General features: G+C 39.5%; 1 protein-coding gene across 2 annotated transcripts in view; it reads left to right on the forward strand.

Annotated features, from left to right (window-relative positions):
• The window catches only part of LOC309645633 (acyl-coenzyme A synthetase ACSM1, mitochondrial-like), a 45,723-nt gene that overhangs the window by 7,484 nt on the left and 13,207 nt on the right, over nucleotides 1–25,032 (forward strand). Inside the window, exons 3-10 of one of the 2 annotated variants that reach the window (XM_082431066.1) lie at nucleotides 6,565–6,775; nucleotides 9,079–9,286; nucleotides 10,837–10,977; nucleotides 11,763–11,922; nucleotides 13,847–13,926; nucleotides 16,177–16,300; nucleotides 18,534–18,614; nucleotides 19,158–19,259. In XM_082431066.1, coding sequence (XP_082287192.1) covers nucleotides 6,565–6,775; nucleotides 9,079–9,286; nucleotides 10,837–10,977; nucleotides 11,763–11,922; nucleotides 13,847–13,926; nucleotides 16,177–16,300; nucleotides 18,534–18,614; nucleotides 19,158–19,259 — 1,107 coding nt within the window. The remainder of the gene's footprint in view (nucleotides 1–6,564; nucleotides 6,776–9,078; nucleotides 9,287–10,836; nucleotides 10,978–11,762; nucleotides 11,923–13,846; nucleotides 13,927–16,176; nucleotides 16,301–18,533; nucleotides 18,615–19,157; nucleotides 19,260–25,032) is intronic. The other variant, XM_082431067.1, reaches the window with a different exon arrangement.

The raw sequence follows: 25,032 nt of genomic DNA on the forward strand, positions 1-25,032 counted from the left end.
TGTGTGTGTGTGTGTGTGTGTGTGTGTGTGTGTGTTTTAAGTTGATGATCTTTTAAGGTCAAATGCATTCTAACCACCCTACATTTTTACTGTTCCCCCCCATGTCTGTTGTTTTTGATGACATATTTTACATATTTTTCTTTTGCATATCCATTAACTGCTTATTGTGGGTATAGATGATTTTATTTCTTTGCCTTTTAACATTCCTACATAAGTGGTTCCTGATCTTGGAGAAGTGGCCTAATGTAGGAGATGTCCTATGGGCCCAGCAGCACACTCCCCTCTGGTCACCAGAGTTGTATGCTGTAGGGTTGTATGCTCTATGGTTCTGCCCTCTGTGGGCTATGTGGGCCCTTCTGTTGTGGCATGGCCAAATACCATGGGTGCACTGGTAGTCAAGGCTGGCCCCCAGACTGATTGGCTGACATTTCCTGTCTCATGTAGTGGTTGCCAGCCTGTAGGCAAGGATGGTTCCTGATGTGACTGGCCATGTGGCCTGGGGTGTTCCAGGGCTGATATTGGCCCACTGGTTGGTGAAGCTGGATCCTGGGATAGCTGGCCATGGGGTTGGGGCACCTGGAGCTGGGGTTGGCCCACCGGTGATTGGGGTCATCTTTAGATTTAAATTAACCCTGAAATTCCTTATTTATATTCCAGAGTTGTTGTTTTTTATTTATTCATGCAATACATATTTAACGAACATTTACTATGTACCAGGTACTCTTCTAAGTGCTTTGATAAAGAATTTAAAAGTTATCACTAATTTTTTGTTGTTGTTTTATTGAGATATAATTGAAATATGATTATCACTGTTTTCCTAAAAAAACAAAACCCAGCAGTTTTTCAGGTCAAACTCAACACACTAGCATGCATATCAAAATATTTAGACATAAAATCTGGGGTTTTCATTGCAGAAAAGCTTTTAGTAAAGGATATAACTTTTTTTTTAATAGATAGGTTAATAAGATTTCTATTCATCAACTTTGGAAAGTTAAATGTTTTTAGCAATTTGTTCATTTCATTCAAAATGTCATAAAGTTATATTTTGACATAAAGTTATTAATATTTTTATTATTGCTATTTTAATGTCTGTAAGATTTGTAATAATGTACACTTTTTATTCTTGATATTTTTAATATGTTTATTCTCTCTTTTTTTCTTGATAAGTCTTCCTAAGAGTTTACCAATTTTATAAATATTTTCAAAACCAGTTTTGGTTTTACTGATATACTCTATTGTGTATTTGCTCTCCATTTGGTTGATGCCTACTGTTATCTTTATTATTTCTTTTCTTGTATGCTCCCTTGATTTAATTTGTTATTCTTTTTTAGCTTCTTGAAATGGAAGCTTATGTCCATACTTTTAAGCCTTCCTTCTTTTCCAATACATGCATTAAAAGTATAAATTTCTGGGCTTCCCTGGTGGCGCAGTGGTTGAGAGTCTGCCTGCCAACGCAGGGGACACGGGTTTGAGCCCTGGTCTGGGAAGATCCCACATGCTGCGGAGCAACTAAGCCCGTTGAGCCACAATTACTGAGCCTGCGCGTCTGGAGCCTGTGCTCCGCAACAAGAGAGGCCACGATAGTGAGAGGCCTGTGCACCGCGATGAAGAGTGGCCCCCGCTTGCCACAACTGGAGGGAGCCCTCGCACAGAAACGAAGACCCAACACAGCCATAAAAAAAAAAAAAAAGTATAAATTTCCCACTAAGCACTCCTCTTAGGTACATTATACAGATTTTGATATGTCATATTTTATTACCATTCTGTTCAAAATATTTTTTATTTGCCTTTTGATTCTTCTCTGGCCTATAGATTACATAGAAATGTATTGGTTAGTTTCCTGATAGTTGAGGTGGGTTTCTCATTGTCTTCTTGTTAATGATTTCTAGCTTAATTCCATTGTGGTCAAAAAGTATACTCTGACTTTTGACATTTCTGGAGGTTAGTAAACATTAGAAATGCAATGGAAGAGAATGTGAGTTATATCATTGTTGGGGAAAGTGTTTTCTCTATGTCAATTAGGATTTAAATTCTATGAAATCTATCATATTCTATCATTAATTTACAGAAATTATAGAAATTCTACTTGTATTTCATTTTAATTAAAAATAAGGCAAGCCCTTTCTATAGGCAGTAAATTCTTATGTGTTTTAACATTCAGAAAGAATCATCTCATTCATCAATCACATGAGTAATTGATCTACCTTTCCAATTTTCCTTCTTTATATTTTAGTTAGATTAACAAGGAGTAGCTATGTAGGTTTTTGTTTATTTAAATCAACTGTATTTATCTATAATTTACCTAGGATACAATTCACACACTTTATATGAGAGTTTAATAAGTTTTAGAACATTTCTATCACCTCAAAAATTTCCTTTTGTCCTTTCCTAGTCAATACCCACCCATCCCCACCCTGAGCCCCAGGTAGACACTAATTTGCTGTCACTAGCCATTATATTTCTCTTTCCTAGGGTTTCATAGAAATGGATTAATATAGGATGCACTCATTTGTGTCTGGTTTCTTTTACTCAGCATGTTTTTGAGATTCATTCATATTGCTTTGTGTATTACTTCTTCATTCCTTTTTATTGCTGAGTTAGCTAGTGTTCTATTTTTTAGGTCTATTTCTCAATTTTCCTTTGGCTTCAAACTTCACTGCATAAAACTTTAAATCTCATATCCAGTTTAAAGGTTGTGTTTTATCTTCTTGAAAACATGCTAATCTTAATATCACATTATCAGATTAATTCTGAGCCCCCAAAACCATAAATGCTTAAGCAATATCTTCTTCAAGTTGCAAGAGTTAAGAGTCTAAACTTTTGTCTGAATTAAGATAACAATTGTTTTTACCTTGATACCCCAAACTTTCTATCATTTTGTAAACTCGTACAGAAATATTATATAATCTGTTCCCCTTATATAGACAGTGCACAACTAGTCATTTATACTTGCTAACATTCCTTAATCTGTTGGAGAATATTTTTTTCATAGCACTGATTTTTCCATAGATATGAATATATGTATATACATATATCTGTGTGTGTGTGTATGTATGTATGTATGTATATAAGTCTTGTCTCAGGTGAGACACACTCTTTTGTTCCAGTCATATGAGGCAAAGATGGTAGGATCATGTTTGCACATATGTGGGAAATAATTTCTGGAAGATTATACACCAAACGTTATCAGTGTTGACCTTCAGGGAGTGAAAATGTGATGAGAAATTTGAAGAAATTTTTCTGTTCATAAGAAATTTTTCTGTTAGTAAGATTGTGCATTGCCTGAACTTTTACTCTGAACGTGCTTTGTTTGGGGAATTAGAAAAACTTTAAAAAATCGTTTTACTTGGGGAAAATAAAAGACTTGATTTAAACAAGAAAATGAAAATTGTCCATAAACATTTAAAACTGTTTACATACGTGTGTATATGTATGTCTTGTTCACCATTGTATCCTTTTGGTCTAAGAACAGTGCCTGAGAAATAATGAGAACTTGGCAAATATATGTTGGATGAATGAATGGATACTATTATATAAATTTGGATTTAATGTAAATATGGTTTTGCTTTTCTAAATTGATATTGTATAAGATTTTTATTGCAAAAATATTCTGAAAGTTTTCTTGATTGGTTTAATCATATTCCATAACATGGAAGTAACAATTCTGCCAACAGCATATAGTTGAATTCTAGGTTTTTTATCCATTTTGCCAATCTAGTTCTTTTGATTGGGGAATTTCATTCACTTACATTTAAAGTAATTACTGATAAGGATAACTTACTATTGTCATATTGTTAATTGATTCCTTGATGTCACAGCTTTTGTGTCCCTCAGTTCATCCCTTACTGCCTTCCTCTGTATTTAGTTGATTTTTTGTAGTGATACGTTTTGATTTTCTTTTCGTTTCCTTTTGGGAATATTCTGTAGATAGTTTCTTTGTGATTACCATGGGGATTACATATAACATTCCAAATTATAACACTTCATTTTAAACTAATAACAACTTAACTTCGTTCACATACAAAACCCTACTGTTTTCCAGTTCCCTTGCACCTTCCTATATTATGTTATTGATTTCACAAACTATATCTTTACATATTGTCTACCCATTAACATAGATTTATAATTATTTTTTATGCTTTTGTGGTTTCCATACAGTGAAAGAATAAAAAGTGAAGTTATGAACCAAAATTATAACAATACTGTTTTTATATTTGTCTTTGTATCTATCTTTATTAAAGAACTTTATACTTTTATATTTAAGTTACTCTCTAATGTCCTTTCATTTCAACTTGAACTCCTTTTAGCATTTCTTGTAGGGAAAGTCTAAGGATAATGAACTCCCTCAGTGTTGTTTTTGTTTTTATCTGAGAATGTCCTAATTTCTCCCTCAGTATTAAAAACTTTTTAATTTATATTGGAGTATAGCTGATTAACAATGTTGTGATAGTTTCATGTGCACAGTGAAGCAACTCAGCCATACATATTCTCCCTCATTTTTGATGGACAATTTTGCTAGATATAGAATTTTTGGTTGACAGTTTTTTCTTCCTTATCACTTTAAATATATAATCTCACTGCCTTCTGGTCTTCAATCCACTGGTAATCTTATTAACAATTTCACCTGATGAGTCACTTTTCTCTTGCTGCTTTTAAGATGCTCTCTTTGTCTTTGTCTTCTGTAGTTTGATTGTAATGTCTCTCTGTGGGTGTCTGGGTTTTCCTACTTGGAGTTCATTGAGCCTCTTGTATTTGTCTCTCCATGCCTTTCCTCAAATTTGAGAAGTTTTTAGCCATTATTACTTCAGATAAGTTCTATGCTCCATTTTCTCTCTTTCTTCTCCTTCTGATATTCCCATAATGTGTATGTTGGTCTCTTTGATTGTGCCCATAAGTTTCTTAGGCTCTGTTCATTTTTCTTCTTGTATGTTTCTTTTTGCTCTTCTGACTCAATAATTTTAGATGACTTGTCTTCAAGTTTACTGATTCTTTCTTCTGCCTACTCATGTCTGCTGTTGAGTCCCTTTGTGAAGTTTTCAATTCAGTTATTGTATTTTTCAGCTCCAGAATTTCTGTTTGGTTCTTTTTATAATTTGTATCTCTTTGTTGATATTCTCATTTTGTGCATATACTATTTTCCTGATTTGCTTTAGTTCTTTGTGTTTTCCCTTAGCTCTTTCAGTGTATTTAAGACAGTCATTTAAAACTCTTTGTCTAGTAACTGCAGCCTATGTCTCTTTAGGGTCAGTTTCTGGAGATTCATGTTGTTACTTTGAATAGGCTGCTTCTCTTTTTCTTTGTAGACCTTGTGATCTGTTGTTAAAAATTCGATATTTAAAAACAATAGCCACCTCTCTCAGTCTTTGCAGACTGGCTCCATGCAGGGAAAGACCTTCAATAATCTGCTCAGTATGAAAACTTAAGGTCTTCTCTGGCATGTGTCTTTCCTGGTCCTGTGCATGTGCTTTTATTTTATTTTATTTTTCTAGTTTTGGCTGCTCTTTAACGTTTTAACTTTCTTAAAAGTCTGCTTCTTCTAGGGGACTTAAATGTTCTATTCTTTTGTTGTCTGTAGTCTCTAATCCCTAGGTAACCACAGGTCTACAGTTTCCACACACTGTGACATCTGCCACTGTTTTCAGATACCTCCAATATGCCCTCATACCCATCTGAGCTCCAAGTCAGTCAAGACAGAAACGAGTGCCTAAGGCCGCCTCCAGACAAGCCAGAACATTGCACACAAGTTTCAGTCTTTTCCGTCTATCCTAGGGGAGGGGCTGGGAATTGGGTGGCTTCCTCTGACTACACTGTACCACATCAGAGAGCGGGTGGTGCAAGACTAAGCAAAAACACCACAAAATTTCTTACCATTTTGGTTATGACTTTTTATTGTTTGGGCATTTGTTGGTTCCTGTGGATTTATGACTCTTTTCTAAATTCCTACAAAGCCATCTTAGTCTATTGTTGTTTACTTGATGTTTTTGTGAGGGGAAAAAGGCCCTGGAGCTTCCAAGACTGACTTCTTGCACCTATTGAGGTACCTTAATTTAAAAAATAATTTCCCCAAATATTCAGGAATTAAATTATCCTCTTTTATTTTGTTGTAATAATAATAACAACAGTAATTTTATTGAGCACCTACTATATGCCAGGCACTGTTATACTCACTTGACCTTTTAAAATAATTATTTGAACTTTACTACATTCTAGGTAGTATTATTATACCCATTTCATAGGTGAGAAAACTGAGGCACAGAGAGTAACCTACTGTCCATGTGGAACTAAGACAGACACATGGGGAATAAAATTGTAAGTCTTCAATAAGTAACATGAAGGCTCTTCATGGTTTTATATGACTTAAGAGGAGGGGGTTAGAGTAGACCAGAAGAAGTTGACTGGATCACACCTCCCCCCAACATCTCTTGGCGCTATAAATGCTTTAAAATGGGATCTCAGACCTTGAGCTACACTCACAGTGGAATGTGACTGTGGTGGTGGATTGGCCAAATTAGTGCCCCTTTCCTTTGAAGCAGGAAATAACATGTAGCATATGATCCTAACCAGGAAGGCAAGAGAGGTCCAAACCCAGCCCTGTGGTGGGTGAATAACCAAGGGGATGAAGTGAAGTGGAGTTTCAGAGAGATGACAGACTTAACCCGTCGTGCAGCCAACGTCTTCACACAGACCTGTGGCCTCCAGGAGGGAGACCATCTAGCCTTGATTCTGCCTCGAGTGCCTGAGTGGTGGCTGGTGATCGTGGGCTGCATCCGAACAGGTTAGTGACCCAAACAGACCTTTGGGCTCACCTAGAGCTAGTTTGTCCTGAAATATTAGGTGCTTTCTCTTCCCCCCAGTTTTTCTTCTTCACAGTCTTTCTTTTTCTCAGACTCACTCAAATATTATTTTACTCCTTCTCATCCACTCTCTCGCTTATACTCACACCCTCTCAAACAGAATGTCGTAATTCTCTCTCTCTCTCTCTCACACACACGCGCGCGCACACACACACACACACACGCACACACACACACTTTCTCTTACACAGTCTCAGACATTCTTGCTTTTTTATAAGATTCATCAGTTGTTAACATTTTGCTATATTCGAGCCCTCTCTCCCAGTGAGTCATTTAAGAATCTGTTGCAGACACTGTGACACCCATAAACACCAGATAAACACTGGAGCATGCATCTGCTAAGATCCAAGACATTTCCTTCACATAACCACAGTAGATTTATCACACAAGAACTTTAACACTGATGCAATATAGTTACGTGATATACATCCATCGTCAAAATTCCTCGATTGTCCCAATAATGTCCTTTATAGCATTTATTTGGTTTAAATCAAAAATCCAATGCATTGCATTTAGTTGTTACATCTCCCCCATCTCCTTTAATCTATAATGTTTCTCTACGTTCTACACTGTCTACATGATGATGACAATTTTGAAACATCTAAGCCAGTTGTTTTGCAGAAGGTCCATCAGAATTTGTATTCCTGACTCCTTCTTCATGATTATCTTCAGGTTAGACATTTTTAGCCCAGGTACTAGAAGGGCAATATTGTGTCTTCCTTGGTGCATCACATTGGGGATATACAAAGTTGGTTTGTCCTAATATAATTGATATTGTTTTATGACTTTAGAAAGGTAGTATCCACCTTTGTAAAGGTACCTTTTCCCTTTGTAGTTAGTAAGTAATCTGTCGTGTAATATTTATGGGACTGTGTGAATATCCTGTTCCCCAGCTGTCTTTCACCTTATGGTTTGAGAATCCACTGATGATTCTTGACTGAATTGAATATTTTAATGGTGGTCGTTTATTAGGATTTTCTATTTATATCATTCCCTCTACATTTATTAGTTGGCATTCTTCTATAGAGATATTCCTTTCGCTTTTAATTGCTTATCTATGCATTAATCTATATAATCAGTATGGGACTCATGGATTCTTTTTTGAATCGCTTCAGTTGTTGTATAATGCATGCTCATACAACAATATGTTGTGGTCTTGCTCACATATTCTCTGTCTCATGTTTTCTCACAAATAGTTGATTAATCCATCAAGCTCAAGAATTAACAGCAGTGGCTGAGGGAGTATAGAGAAGTCATGCCATCTGTGTAGTGAAGAGATGGTCCATGAGAAACCCAAGACATGAGTTGAGACCTCTGGGATAAGAAGAATTAAAGAGGAGTAGAAGCAAAGGACGGAAATTCCAAGAATGGTCATAGCACATGGAAATGCCTAGAGTCAGGAGTAGCCTATACGAAGAATGGTCATCTTGAAATAGAGAATAGAGTTGTGGGAGAGAAAGATGGAGAGTGAGCAGTGCCCTCAAAGTCAGGATGGGGAGTGTGGTGTTTTCCTGGAGAGAGGGTCCAGGTGTTAGTGAAGAGAAGAAATGTGGAGGGGAAAAAGTCAGTGCTCTGTGGAACTAAGCAAGCTAATAATACGGAAGGTGGGTAGTAGGAAGATTCAGGACAGGGCATCTGGTGGAGAAATTAGAATGCAATTGGGGCACACAAAGAGTTGAGCTAATTGTTGGTGATGGAAGATGGAAGGGAAAGTAGAAAAGTTCAAAGGACATTGTAGTTAACTTTGGGTATGACAAACGAAGGAAAGAGAGGAAATTCAAGATGACACAAGGAATGATGACAAGAGATGACAAGAGATTCACGATGACAGAGAAGGAAGTGAGAGGAGAAAAATGTGGGCAGGGATGTAGTGTCAGGGACACTGTCCTACTTGTATCTTTCCCAGATCCTGTGTAAATTTGTATAAAGAAGGACTCACCTGTCTACTGGCTAGATCCATTTAGAGTAGAAATTATTAGGGCAGGCGTTTCAAATTTTAATGTGCATAGAAATCCCTTGGAGATCTTGTTAAAATGCAGATTCTGATTCAGTAAGTTTGGGGTGGGGTGTGAGATTCTGTGTCCTAGGCGGTGTTGATGCTGTAGACCATACTTTGCATACCAAGAAGTTAGGGGATTTCTATGCAGATAAACCAGGTCTGACAGCCAAGGTTGTGAGGCTGTGAAAGAGATACCAGAACAAGCAGTTTCTTCCTCATCCCTAGGGATCGTCTTCATGCCAGGGACCACCCAGATGAAAGCCAAGGACATTCTCTACCGACTACAAGTGTCTAAAGCCAAGGGCATCGTGACCACAGATACCCTTGCCCCAGAGGTGGATTCTGTTGCTTCTGAGTGTCCTGCTCTGAAAACCAAGCTCCTGGTGTCTGACCACAGCCGTAAAGGGTGGCTGGACTTCCGATCACTGATTCAGTGAGTTTCTGGTCTGATGAATGTGCTTTCTGAGGAATGGCAGGAGAAAGCCACTCACTGCCAAGTGCTGGTAGAGAAGCAGCCAGTGGGAGGAAGCTCACCAGGTCTGAGCTTCTCTTCACAGCTATGTCACTGATTTGCTGTGCAACCTTGGGCTAGTTCCTTCTCCTCTCTGGGTTGCAATTGTTTTCTGTATAAAATGAGGAAATTGAGCTTCTATGGCTCTCTCACTAAAATATAATCATCCCTGTGCAAAGGAGATGTGTAAAGTCAGAGGATTATTGTGTTGCATTTTCCTTGTAGGTGGGGAATCTGAAATATTATTTTTATGTAAGTAATTAGCAATTAAAGAAGTTGAATGAAAGGTTAAGATGAATTTTTAAGGTGAAACTTGAGACTGAGAAAAAAATGACAGGCAGCTTTGGGAGCAAACACTTTCCATGTCTTAGGGGGTGGGTGTCTATAGGGACACCTTGAAGGGAAAGTTAGGGAAGTGCTGAAGGTAAGAAAGACCCCTCCACCTCCAAAACTCTGATTCTGCAAGCCTTCAGACATTCTTCATATCACACACAAACCATGCTGGATTTGTTTTCTTGAAGTACTTCCACAGCTTTTAAAGCTCTTTACTTCAACCCCCAACAGCAAATATTACAGTGAAATCACATCTTATGCTAGATTCTAAAGTCAGAGAATTAGATTAAAATAGCTTAAGCAAAGAATACTCATTAAAACTCACCTAAATTGCCCAGACTCAGTATGGTATCATTTCTCCACAAGAGCCAGTGCTCCCTCCAGCACTGGGATTACTTGCAGCCTCTCTGACTGAGTACTATAGGAAGCTTGCATTTACAATTGTAATAGGCCCAAGAAAGAGACTCTCAGCCAAGGAGAAGCTCCCCAAGAACCGAGGCAGACGGAGGGAGCTACAGATTCTACCTTCCACCTCTAGCTCATGCTAGGGCAGATGTCCATATATATATTCCTTACACTCTCATTCTCCCTAGCTTTCTCTTTCCCACCCCTCAACACCAAGTTTATGAGGTTAAATTCCCATGAAGCTAGTCTGTGTAAAGTACAGGGTTAGCAGTGTGACTAAAAGCATAGTATATGGATCACACTGTCTGAATTTGAATCTTAGCTCTGCAACTTGCTGGCTATATGTCTTCAGGTAAGTTACCTAACCTCTCTGAGCCTCAGTTCCCTCATCTACAAAATGGGCATAAAAGCATTACTTACCTCTTAGGGTTGCTCTGTAGATTAAATGAGTTCTTATATGTAGATCATTTAGAGCATTGTCTGGAATCATTGGAAATACTATTTCAATGTTTATTCAATTAAAAAGTAATCCATCATATTTTCCCCATTTTTTAAAATGAAGAAATGTCAGTCCACCTATCCAAATCACCCATAAACTTTGTTTGGTGCCTAATACCGGGACTTGCAAACCCCAGTTTTCTGACTCTAAGCCTCATATTGCTTCTTTTGCTTCCCCAGAGGATGGAAAAACAGGAAACATGACTTCTGTCCTTTTGTATTGAATCCCTTTGCAGATCAGAATCCCCAGTTCACACCTGTATTAAGTCAAAGACCCTGGACCCAATGGCCATCTTCTTCACCAGTGGGACCACAGGCTTCCCCAAGATGGCAAAGCACAGCCATGGACTTGCTCTGCGATCCTTCTTCCCTTCATGGTAGGAGAGAGGGCACCAACTTAGAAGCTGGGCCACAGATCTGGGGTGAAATGTGTATGTATATGTGTATGTGCTGGGAAAGGAACTCTTGGTGGAATTGACCCCATGCTGTTTATCCTTTCTGCTCTCTTTGGTTCAGACCCCTAAGGGTGTGAGAAGTATAGACTATGTATGAGTGTTTGCTGACAGAGGCATCTGAATGACAAAGGAGGCACATTTGGGTCCTACCTGAGCACCTTCACAACAGGCATGGAGAAGATGTGGGTGGAAACAGCAGGCATTCTGCAAACCACACAAATGACAAGCCCCTGTGTCACTGTCAGTGGTTCCAGGGTTTAGTGGGGAAAGATAAAATGCTCCAGCAATGTGACCTTATGTGACAGGTCTTCTCCTCTCCTCGATTGTGGACAAATCCGGCATGAAGTTTCCCAACCAGGAACTGTTAGGGAAAAATAATACCTGGAACTAAGCCACACCAAGCCACTGCCCTAACCTGGAACAAACATAGAGGCTGAAGCTGGGTTAACCATTTAATCAATTTTAAACAAAACTCTTCTCCCTTCTCCCCGTCCCCCAACTAGTAATATTCAAATCAGACCACGTTCTGTATACTTTGTACCTTATTAACCAGACCAGGGGGACAGAGAAGGCTTTTTGTAGACATTTGGTATCTGGGCTAAAGATAACAACTGAGTAGCAAAATCCTGGAGAATGGGGGTGGAGAGAAGGGAAGGATTGTATAGTAGTCAGAATAGTATCTGAGGCCAACTGTATTTTGGAGTTAGCAGGAAATTACTGCAGCTGAAGACGTCTGATGTCCTCTGGTGCCTGTCAGACACAGGCTGGATTCTAGCTGTCGCAGGGTACCTGCTTGAACCATGGACAGCGGGGTCTACAGTCTTTGCCCATCATCTGCCCCAGTTTGATCCCAAGGTCATTGTACAGGTAAGAAGACGAACCTTTCGATATCAACAAACTCCCGGAGAAAACTCATTTCGAGTTCAAAAACTGGATCCAACTGAGAAAATACTTTATTTAGCAAAGAAGCCTCTTAGTATAATATAACCCTGGCTCTGGGTTTCTCAAATGTGAAGCACTGAATCAATCATTGTATCAGAATTACATCAAGATGTAACTCTGAAGAAAACACATATTCCAAACCTTTCCCTAGAACTATGGATCAGACTTTGTGGACCTGGGAACCAGAATATACGTTTTGAGAAATGAAAGCAAACAGAACAAGCTCAGGCCTCCTGGATCCTGGATCCTGGCTCTACCAGGGCCAGGTAGCTGGTGTGTGAATGTTGTATTTGTGTGGCTACTCAATTTAATGATGTATTTAGAAACAAAAGCATTGGAATATGACAGATCTAGTTTCGTATCCCATGATTGACATTTATTAGTGGTTTACTTACCACTCTGAGCTTCAGTTTCCTTATCTGTAAAAGGAGAGTCTTAATGGTTACTATCTCTACAAAATTGTTGGGAATATTAATGAGATGACATAGGAAAGGTGTGTAAAGTGCTTAGCCCTGAAACTAGCACAGAGAGAACACTCAGTAAGTGGTAGCAGTTGGTGTTATGCATACACCATGGTAATAACTGAGGTCACCTGCATGAACTCCTTCAACGTATTTCTCTTCACTTAAAAATTGTCTTTGTGTCTCCACTCACTCCCCTGCTTTCTATCTCAGAGGCAGACCTGCCCCTTCACCTCTCAATGTCCAACTCCCTCCCGACAACTGCTGCCGATCCTGTTCTTTTCCCTGCCCTTCTGTTTGGAGCCCCTCTCTATTAATCTTTAACTCATTAAACCTTTTCTCCTGTATTTTCAATCTCTCACTTTTCATTGACTCTACTCCCTCAGTCCATAGACATATTCAAAGTTCCTCATCCTAAGAACACCTTCCCTTCACCCTGGTACACCTTGGACCAGCCCCGTCTCTCCTCCCTTAAGGTCAAATTGCTCCATAGCACATTCTCCACTTGCTACAGCTACCGCCTGTTCCCCCAGCTTAGTCCTGAGCACCGCAGTCATCCAAGGCTCTGCCCTCAACTGTCCCTCCCCTCTAAGCAGCTTCCTTTACTTCCATTTCTCCAGCAGGTACATCTACTCAGGTGGCTCTCAAAACTGTCCAGTCTTCTCTCTCCAGGCTAGTTCCCCCCTGTTTTTCTGCTGGTTGGTTAAGTTCATCTGATCATCCCTCCAGCACCTGAAACTGTACCTCCCACTTCTCATTCCCTGCCCCTATGTCAATATCCGCCTTCCCGTCATTATTTTCTGCCTGCATCCTGCCAGCCTCTGAGGCATAAAACTGTGCAAGCCACACTGAATCCACCTCTCTCCTTCCCCCACCAGGTCTAATTCTCCTTCCCCTACAAGGGGTGTCCCCAAAGTCTCAGTGTATTTTAAGCTTGAATGATTTCAAAGAATTGAGTCTACAAATTTACCCCATCCCTGCATTTGAAAGTTTAATTGTTTAATTTACTTTACACTTATTACTTTCGTGAATTTTTAAAAATAAACTTTTTAAATTACTTGGTTTCAGTCTCTCCTATTGAAGATGGGAGATAGTGACTAAAACGAAAAATGTTAAATTAAAAATTTACTATTCAAATTCACAAAACAAAACTTTCCCTTCATTCCCTCCCTACCCATCCCCTCAACTTAGACTTCCTTGTGTTGCGCCAATAGTACCTGACACATGCCATGTACAAAATTCATGCTCAATTTAGGTATACTGAAAGAATTAACAGATGAATAAATGGGCTCTCCTAGAGGAGAGGTCAGAGTTAAAAACGCTAATAACAAATCTATATTTTAAATCTTAATTGTAAAAATAAAATTTTTTGTCTCCTAACTTTCTAGACATTATTCAAATACCCTATTACCCAATGCCTTGCTGCACCCTCTGTATTTCGAATGATTCTGCAGCAGAATTCCACCAGGTATGGTAGAAGAGGCTGCGGTTGGTAACAGGAATCGTCGGGTAGGATTTTAAGTAATGTGATGCACTGTGGTCTGACTGATTTTAGCTATGGTTCTTTGAGGATACTGTGTGTGGGGGGTGGGCGGTAAATGTTGGTGGTGATATTTAGCAGCTAGTCTAATTGGTTCTTTAAACAGGATTCAGAGAACCAAATGAAACACTCAGTGAGCCTTGCATCATTGTGGGGTTTTTTTTTTTATAAACGTTTTTGTTGTGAAATAAACATACAGAAAACTATATAAAATGTACATTTACAGATTAATGAATTGTTGAAATTAAAACAGCTATATATCTGCTCACCCAAGGCACAAAAATAGAACATGGCCAGTGGCCCCAGAGACCTCCTCATGCCTCTCCATCTCCACTAAAGGAATCCACTACCTTGGCTTTTATGGTGTTCGTTTCCTTATTTTCCCTCATAGTTTACATAGGAAATATCCCTAGACAAATTACTCTACTTTACTTGCTTTTGAACTTCATGTAATCGTACATTATTCCATAATATCTGGCTTCTTTTTTCAACATTATGTTTCTAAGAAGTGTCCGTGTTGTTACATAAGCTAGAGTTAATTTTCATTGCTGTATAACATTACATTTTATAAAAGTAGCACATTTTTAATCAGTTCTATTATTGGGCATTTGGGTACTTTTCAGTTTGGAGCTATTGATGATTAATGCTGCATTGAATTTTTGAACATGTACATAAACACATAAACACACATTGCTGTAGATCTTCTCTGGGAGAAGAATTGCTAGGTCACACTGACATTGCACCCTACTACCTTATTTTCCAAAGTATTGAACCAAGGTATGCTCCCCCTAGCAGGGGAGGAGAATTCCCATTGTTCCACATCTCTGGCAATATTTGTTTTTGTCCAAGTTTTAATTTTTGCCAATCTGATGGGTATGTAGTATCACACTGTAATTTTACTTTTGCATTTCCCCATGTTTGTGGATTAATTTTTAACTCACCTGATCTGCTCTTTGAACCTTATGGTTGTTTATGTATCTTTTAGCAACTCTGAAATTGAAATGGCTACTTCAAAATCAGAGCTAACATGTTTTAGACATATAAGACTTAAAATATCAAGGAGTTCAATTTATGAACGTAACTGAAATACAGCTTGATTTTATTCATGAACCCTCAATCTGACAGAATTATGTTTCCAACTGTATTTCAAAGCTCATATTACAACTACTTGTTGCAAAGTTCTTGAGGTAGTGAACAAACCCCATGAAAATTCAACCAGGGCATGAATATTGACTCTGTTGGAGACTCTGCCCATTTTATGTACTTTGGATAAAGCTCAAGAAGAATGAGGAACATACGCTCAACGAAGCCAGCTCTCCTGTCCATCACTACAGGCTCTGTATATACGAGGAGAGGGTGACAAGGGATTCTGCCACCTCCCTCATCCCTACGAGCTAGATCAGCTCAGCCCCATGCAAGGTGGTACTAAGACCCCAATCACTTCTACACATTTCCTTCAGGGAATCCATCATTATTTTGTGATGGTTTTTGTATTATTTATGGAAATCTTCATGGGGAAAATAGATGAGAGGATTTACATCACACAACGTACCTAGGAAACTACTGCAAATGTTCCCAGCAGACTTTTCTGTTCTCTCCCAAATTCCTGCTCTCAGGGCTGTTACTTGTGATCCTTCTTCCCTTCACTTACATGAAGCCCGGTCTTCCTTGACGTCCCGAGCAATTCATTTTCAACCCCTAATTTGTGTTCTCCAGCCAGAAACACAAAAGGCCTTCAGTTCACATAAGCCCACTCTTCCCAGAAGGCGGTACACTTCTATTACCATCCTAGCATATCCTTGGGGTCTTATCCCTCAGCCCTTATGGTTTATACAAATATCCCTCTTAGCCACATAGAATGCTTAGAATGTGTTCCAAGCACACTTTTCTCCCTCTTGTTACATCAACATCCATATTCAATCCTGATCTCCCTGATTTAACCCATTAGCCTCACCACCACCACCACCTACCTCTGCCAGATGAGTTAACAGGTACCAACAGGAAGTGACTTCCACTTGGACTTGACCATCAGTAAAATGCCCAGAAGGCAAGTAAGAAAGCGAAGAAGCAGAAGGGTGAATGATCCAGATGACAATGCTCTGAGCTCTCCCTGGGCCTGGGGCGGAGCGCCCAAGCCCAATCTGCGGAGGCCCTGTTGACACCTTGCCTTCCCCTCAGCCTCAGGTTCCCCACCCTGGAGCACTGCTGTACTGGTGGGGAGGCCCTGCTGCCCGAGGAGCAAGAGCTGTGGAGAAGACAGACAGGCATTCTGCTCTACCAGGCCTACGGACAGTCAGAGACGGTAGGTGATTGGTCCCTCTGGGCCAGTCAGGATGTGCTCGTCCATGGAGCCCAGCAGGTGAGCTGAATCCTGCTATGAGTGTGTGCAGACGCCCCACTGTGCACGCAGCATTGCTCAAAGCCAATGGGAGGCTCCAGAGCTCTAGGCTAATTTGTCCCAAATCAATTTGCAGAAAAGACAATTGCAGCTCATCAACTTGTCAAAAGACCAATGTGCTGAAAACTATTGGACAAAAACTTAGAAAGGGGTCTAAGGACATGGTGCCACTGTACCTGTGAGAATTAGTTTACGGGAGCCCAGGAGGGGCACTGACATAGAAGGCACTCTCCAGGAGCATGGAAGCCACCACTGCAAGTCCTGTCCACTTCACCGTCCCTTCCTAGGCAGCAACCACAGGAGCAGGCAGGAGCTGGCCCCGGAAGTTCACTAGTTCATTTCTGGGTGTTTATGAGGAGAGCACACAGCTTTGATTGTGAGACACTAGCAGGAGGAGAGATCTTCTATATACACGCTATACACACACACACACACACACACACACACACACACACACACACACACACACACACACACACACACATACACATACACACAGTGTGATCCCAAAGAGGATCACTGACCAGTCAGGTGGGCAGGGCATTCAAAGAATAATGCATGTCTTGAATCTCAAGGACTTTATCCATGATAGTGTGGGCAGGTATCCCTCTTCTAACACATTCTTAATCCATTTCCGATGCTGGGCAGAGCCACTTTCCCCTACCTCCCTATCATCCCTTTAGCTGACAGAGGAATGACTGTCATCTCAGAGCCTGTAGCAAAATAGCTGTTTTAGTCCCAACTGACATACTTGTCTGACATTATTTTGCAAAAGTAAATAAATAAATAAATAATCAGTTACTGGGTCTGCTTCCAGGCTTGAGAAATGTTAAGACTCTAGGACTGTCCTTGCTGGTTCACAGTTTGCATTCAGACAAGAAGGGTGAGGTTACAACTATGCACTACACCCATGATGCCAGTCCCTTTGCATCAACTATTCATAACAACAGAATACTCCCTGATACCCGGATGGTGCTTTATTTCTCCAAACATTTTCACACCTATCCACTCATCTCTGCAACATTTTCCACATGCCTAGAGTGTGAGCAGTGACATTGCAGAGGGGAAAGTACTTCCTCTCTCAGGAGCTCAGACCCCAGTTCAGATCTCAGCCTTGCCAGTTATAGGCTTCGAGACTATCAGCATATCACTGAATCTTGCAGAGTCTAGCTTCCCCATCTCCAAAATGGAAATATAATGCCAATCTTGCCAGGTTATGATAAGGTAAATGAAAGAAAGTATACAAAGCTCTGGGCACAGTGTCTAACCCCTATTGCATTTATGGTTGTCACGGTTGTTTTTAGGTAGGTATTGTGTTTAGATGCTGGGGGTGCAGAGATGGATGGGACAATCTCTATTCTCTGAATGCTCATTATCTACTGAGGGAAACAGACAAGCAGCAATACAAGTGTAGGGAAAAATACCACAGAAAGAGAATCTCCCAACTTCCTTTTATTAGGGCCTGAATGATAGCTAGTAGCAGTTGTTTATTGAATACTTGGTGTGTGCCTGGCACACACTCACAAGCACTCTCAGAGATAATGTTATAATTACCCCCCTTTGACAGAGGAGGAGATCAAGGGGGATTACTTGGTACATAGCTAGTGAGCGGTGGAGTCAAGATTCAAACCTTGGTCTCTCTGTGTGTAAAGCGCTTAACTTTAGGAAGAATGATAATTTAGAGAACCATAAAGAAGGAGTAAGGTTCATCAGGAAGACATAGGGGGTAGGGGAACAACGTGAACAATCTGAATAATCTCAACACAGCTCTGAGAAGCAGTTGAGGCAGCTACAAGTAAATGTTTGTTAAATATACTCATGGCCCTCCCCGGCAAATGGACACGTGTCTGGCATACAGTGGGCACTCCACACCCTACGTTACATGCCCACAGCCCTGGGCTCACTCCTCTGCTTCTTGTTGGCCTCTCCCACTGGATTCTGTAGCCCCAGCACCGGGCTCAGGCCCAGCCCATGTCAGGTGCAGTGAATGTCTGCTGACTAGAGTTGGGTCTATGCCTTCTAGCTTCGCCACGAGGGCTCTCTGCACAGCATCAAATGACATCTATGAGCAAGGATGCTATGTTATTGTGATAAGCCTGGACGCTTGGCCAACCCCAGTTCTCTTCTTTGTGAACAGGGAACAACTTGTGGCACTGTCCGGGGGATGAAGATCAAGCCGGGTTCCATGGGGAAGGCCATCCCACCCTACGACATTCAGGTCTGCTGGTAAAGACATTGGCAGAGAGCAGTTAGTGCTCGGCTATGGTGGGACCATTGTGTGACACGAGGTGACAGAACCAGTCATGCCTCCCGGTTGTCCTTCGTCTTCTCCGCCTACTTTTCCTCCAGTTTCCTGGCGAGGTTTCAGTTGAGACCTGCAATGTCCTGGGCATGAGTGCAGCTTGCCAGGACAGCCAGAGGCCTCATGCACCGAGCCTGGGAAAGAGTACTTGCAGTAGCTCAGGCGGCTCTCTCCACTGCTGGTGCTTTTAGTTTTTCCTGATCCGTGTTTTCTAGCTTGAAGACACATTTGTGATGTCTATATATGCATGAAACACATAGACCCATGGCTTGGGTTTCACCATTTGCTGACTTCAAAGCCTTTTGACAGTTTTATTCTATTTTCTGACAGGGCTCCTCTACCACAACCCCCTCCCCCAATTACCCCCACCGTGTCACATGAATGAGCCAGGCAGTGTTTGGGTGGGGCAGGAGTGTTGGGGATCCCTGCAGGGTGGGATTCACAGGTCTCTTGCTCCAGATCATTGATGACAAGGGCAACATCCTGCCGCCCAACACTGAAGGAAACATTGGCATCAGGATCAAGCCCACCAGACCCACAGGCGTCTTCATGTACTATGAGGTAAGGACACAGCATCTGCCCCCATACAGGCCCAAGAATCCTTGCAGGGAGCTGTGTGGGTCTGTAAAGGACTGGACTCAACTCTGCCTCCTGAGACTTCTTCCTTCTTCCTTTATTCACTCCAAGTCAATGAAACCTGTTCTAATTAATCTCAAAGCTCATAGTGTATTCCCACATCCCTTTCTGTCATAACCCATCTGGCACTTATAGGCTGACTGTTGGGGTAGAAAACAGCCTGGCTTCAGAACCACCAGACTTGGGGTCCAGTGATCTCTTGTGGTTAAGAATGCTGGCTTTGACTCGGTTCACATCATACCACCCCACTTACCAACAGGGTGCAAACAAATCTATTAATCTCGCTGAGCCTCCAGGGGCACTATTATCCCCACTTTAAAGAGGAAGAAACTGCAGATTGGAAGCTTTACATGTCTTTCCCATGTCAAATAAATGGCAGGTCTAGGATTCAAAGTGGTGTGTTTTGGACCCCAAACTCTAAATGAGAAATCCAGGGACTACAAAAACCTACCATAGACTATAAGGAAACCTGCTGTAACTCTTCATCAGACAAACCCTAGCTAGCAGTGGCCACTAAGAGGAAATCCTCAGCTTCCAAGATGGACTGTAGAAGGGTAGACAGACCCTGAAATTGATCTCAGACTCCATCTCCTTTCTACAAAGTCACAGTCACTGGTGTCACTGTTGTGCTCACACTATGGCCTTGGGTGGGTGGGTGGGGTCCTGTCCCTCTGGGGTACTATTGTCCAGAAGCAATCATGCAAGCCTTAGCCTTAATTCTCAGTAGCACAGTTTAAAGGTTGGATAAAAGGGAAAATGAACACAGAGTAACAGGTGTATAGAGCAGCAGTTCTTAATACTGCCTGCACATTAGAATCATTTGACGGAATTTTTTTTTTAAATACTTGGATCCAACCACAGAGATTCTGGTTAAATTGAACTGGGGTGGTCCAAAGCCATGACTTAAAAAAAATTGTACATATTTTATTTTGCAAGGATGTCGTCACATATGGCCACACTGATTTCTTTCATTTCACACGTTCTCATGGCAATGAGACGTGTCACTCTTCCACTGAGATTTGTTGGCTTATATTCTCTTCTTTTATTTTCTTTTTATTGAGGCATATATATATATATATATAAAATATAAAATTTACCCCTTTCACCATTCCTGAGCATACAATTCAGTAGCATTGAGTAAAATTTACAATATTGCACAACAATCACCACTATGCATCTGCAGAAAATTTTCATCATCCCCAGAAGAAATTCTGTTCCCACTAAACAATAGTTCCCTAGTCCCCATCTCCCCAGCATTTGGTAACCTCTAATGGTACTTTTTGTCTTTAAGAACTTGCCTATTTTAGTTACCTCATATAAGTGGAATCATACAACATTTGCCCTTTTGTGTCTGGCTTATTTCACTTAGCACAATGTTTTCAAGGTTCATCCATGTTTTAGCAAACTGTCATCTTTTTGAGACTGAATAATATTCCATTGTATGTATATACCAAGTTTTGTATATTCATTAAACTCTTGATGGACATTGGGTTGTTTCCACCTTTTGGCCTTTATGAATAATGCTGCTATGAACACTGTGCAGGTAACTGTTTGGGTCCCTGCTTTCCCTTCTCTTGGTTATATGCCCAGAAATGGAATCGCTAGATCATATGGTAATTCTGTTTAACTTTTTGAGGAATTGCCATACATGTTTTCCACATGCACAAGTGTTTTCATTTCTCCATATCCTTACATACACTTGCTATTTTCAGTTTATTTTTAATAATGGCCACTCTAATGGGTTTGAAGTGGTAACTCATTGTGGTTTTGATTGACATTTCTCTAATGACTAGCATCTTTTCATGTTCTTATTGGCCATTTGTATATCTTCAGAGAATTGTCTATTCAAGTTTTTTGCCCATGTTTAATAGGGTTGTTCATTTTTCTATAGTTGTTGTTTCTAAGTTGTAAGAGTTCTTTATGTAGTCTGGATATTAATACCTTATCAGATATGCAAATTATATGCTTTGCAATTATTTTCTCCCATTCAGTGGGTTGTCTTTTCACTTTCTTGATAGTATCCTATGACATACAAAGTTTTTAAATTTGGTGAAGAACATTTTATCTATTCAATACTTTTTCTTTTATTTCCTGTGCTTTTGGCGTCATATTCAATAAATCATTGTGAAATCCAAGGCAAGATTTTCCTCTGTGTTTTCTTCCAAGAGTTTCATAAGCTCAGCTCTTACATTTAAGTTTTTGATCCATTTTGAATTAATTTTTGTGTATGATATAAGGTAACTTCATTCTTTTGCATGTGGACATCCAAGTTTCCGAGCACCGTTTGTTAAAAAGACTCTCTTTCCCACTGAATGGTCTAGGCACCCTTGCCTAAAATCAATTGACAGTATATGTGAGGGTTACTTTTTGGGTTCTCTATGCTATTCCAGTGGTCTGTATGTCTCTTTTTATGAACGTATCACATTGTTTTGATTGCTATAGCTTTGAAGTAAGTTTCTGAAATCAGGAGTGTAAGTCCTCCAACTTTTTTCTCCTTTCTAAAGGTTGTGTTTGCATTTTGGGATCCCTTGAGATTTTATGTGAATTTTAGGATGGGTTTTTCTATGTCTGCAAAAAAACACCATTGAAATTTTGATAGGGATTGCACTGAATCTGTAGATAATGTTGCACAGCATTGTCACCTTAATATTGTCTCAAATCAATGAATATGGGATGCTTTTCCATTTATTTATGTCTTCTTTCTCTTTTTCAGCAGTGATTTTTAATCTTCAGTGTACAAGTCTTTCACCCTCTATACTAAATTTATCCTTAGTATTGTATTCTTATTGATGTTTTCTTAATTTCCTTTTTGGATTGTTAATTGTTAAAGTATAGAACTGCACCTTAAGTTTTGTGCATTGATTTTCTTTCCTATAACTTTGCTGAATTCCTTTATTAGCTCTAACAATTTGTGTGTGTGTGAGAAAGTTTTTTAGGGTTTTGTACATGTAAGATCATGTTATCTGTGAACAGATCTAGTTTTAATTCTGTTTCATTTTGGTGCCTCATTTCTTTTTGTTGCCTAATTGATCTGGGTAAACTTCCAATACTTTGTCGAGTAGAAATGGTGAGATCAGGCTCTCCTGTCTTGTTCCTGATCTTAAGAGAAACTCTTTCAGTCTTTTACCAGTGAGAATGATGTTAGCTATGTTTTTTTTTTTAATATATGGCCTTTGTCATGTTGAGGATGTTTCCTTCTATTCCTAGTTTATTAAATAAACAAGTGTTTTTATCATGAAAGGGTATTGAATTTTGTTAAATGCTTTCTCTGCATCAATTGAATAGATATGTAGTCCCCCAGCCCCCACTTTCATTCTATTAGCATGGTTCATTACATTGATTGACTTTCATATGTTGAACCAGGAATAAATCCCACTTGGACATGGTATATAATCCTTTTAATATGTTGCTGAAATCTGTTTGCTAACATTTTGCTGAGAATTTTGCCCCAATTATTCATAAGGGTCTGTAGTGTTCTTTTCTTGTAGTATCTTTGTCTGGATTTGGTGTCAGAGTATTGTTGACCTCATAGATTGAGTTAAGGAATATGTCCCTCCTCTTCAATTTTTTGGAAGAGCTTGAGAATAATTGGTATTAATTCTTCTTTAAATGTTCGGGAGAATTCACCAATGAAGCCATCAGGTCTGGGGCTTTCTTTTCAGGGTGGGGAGGGATGAGAGGGTTGATTACTGATTCAATCTCCTTACTAGTTATAGTTCTATTCAGATTTTTTATTTCTTCATGATTCATTTTTGGTAGATTATGTGTTTCTAGAAATTTGCCTCTTTCATCTAGATTATCCAGTCTTTCAGTGTATAATTGTTCATAGTGTTCTCTTATAAACTTTTCTCTTTTTGGAATGTAAAATTGCTAGTAATATCTCCTCTTGCATTTCTGATTTTAATAATTTGAATCATCTTTTTTCTTAATTAATATAGCTAAAAATTTGTCAATTTTTCATCTTATCAAAGAACCAACTTTTGGCTTTATTTGTTCTCTCTATTGTTTTCCTATTCTCTATATTATTATTCTTAGATCCAAACTTATTTCCTTCTTTTGCTAGCTTTGGATTTAGTTTGCTCTCCTCTTTCTTGTTATTTAAGGTGTTAAGTTATTGACGTGAGATTTTTTTTTCCTAATGTAGGTGTTTAAAATTCCTTTTCAGCACTGCTTTTGTTACAATCACAAGCTTTGGTATGTTGTAGTTTGGTTGTTATTTATCTCAATGTAATTTCCAATTTCCCCTGTGATTTCATTTTTGACTTATTGGTTGTTTAAGACTGTATTGCTTAATTTTCTACATATTTGTGAATTTCTCACTTTTCTTTTTGTTGTTAATTTTTAATTTCATTCTATGTGATCAGATAAGATACCTTGTATTATTTCAGTCTTCTAAAATGTACTAATCTTTGTTTTGTGGCATATAATGTGGCCCATCCTTTAGAATGTTCCATGTACATTTGAGAAAAATGTATGTTCTGTTGTTCTTAGGCAGGGTATTTTATATATGGGTCAGATCCAATTGGTGTGTAGTGTTAGTCAAGTCCTCCACTTCATTATTGACCTTCTTTCTGGTTGTTCTATCCATTATTGAAAGTAATATATTGAACCCTCCAAGTGTTATTGTAGAACTGTATATTTCTCCCTTCCATTCCATCAATGTTTATTTTATATAATTTGGAGTTTTGATTTCTCCCTTTAATTCTGTCAGTGTTTGCGTCATATATTTTGGCACTATGCTGTTAGGTGCATATACGTTTCTGAATGTTATATAGTCTCAGTAAATTAATCTTTTTTTCAGTATATAATGCCCTTTTTTTGTTACTTGTACCAGTTTTCAACTTCAAGCTTATTTTTTCTGATATAATTATATAGCCACCCTAGCTCTCTTTTGGCCCCTATTTGTAGGGAATATCTTTTTCCATCTTTTCAACCTACTTGTGTCTTTGAATCTGAAATGAGTCTCTTACAGACAGAGTAGAGTTGGATCATGTTTTATCAACTATTCTGCAAATCTCTGCCTTTGGATTGGAGAGTTTCATCCATTTACATTTAAAGTAATTATTGATAAGAAAAGACTTACATATGCCATTTTGCTATTCATCTTCTGTATGTCTTAATGCTTTTTTGTCCCTCATTTCCTCCACTACTGCCTTCTTTTGTGTTTAGTTGATATTTTGTAGTGACACATTTTGCTTCTCTTCCAACTTCCTTTGGTTTATATTCCTTAGATATTTTCTTCATGGTTACTATGGGGATTACATATAACATCCTAAAATTATAACAATCTAATTTGTATTGATACCAAATTAACTTCAAGTACATACAAAAGCTCTACTTCTAAGCATTATGGTGGTGTGAGACAATCCCTTTGTCTCTCTCCTTTAACCTACAACTAGTGAAACACCCATAACTCAACACCAGTTCCTCTTCTCAACACACCAGGACACAAGAGAGAGCTATACATCTGTAATCTGAAGGTGGGTGGGTTGGAACACATAAAGGAGGCAGAACCAGGGCCCCCGATACTGGCCTCCTGGCTATCATGGGTGAGCCACAGCCCCAGAGAATCCAGTAGCAGCAGTGAAGGTGACACACATGACTCTGGCTTCCAACTGCAGCAGTGCCCATGGCCACAGAGAACTGGGCAGCAGTAGAAGTGAGCCCCATGACCCCAGTCCCTTCAGGCACAGGAGCA

This window comes from Balaenoptera physalus (genome assembly GCF_965194825.1).
Source record: "Balaenoptera physalus genome assembly, chromosome: 16".
Lineage (NCBI taxonomy): Eukaryota > Metazoa > Chordata > Mammalia > Artiodactyla > Balaenopteridae > Balaenoptera > Balaenoptera physalus.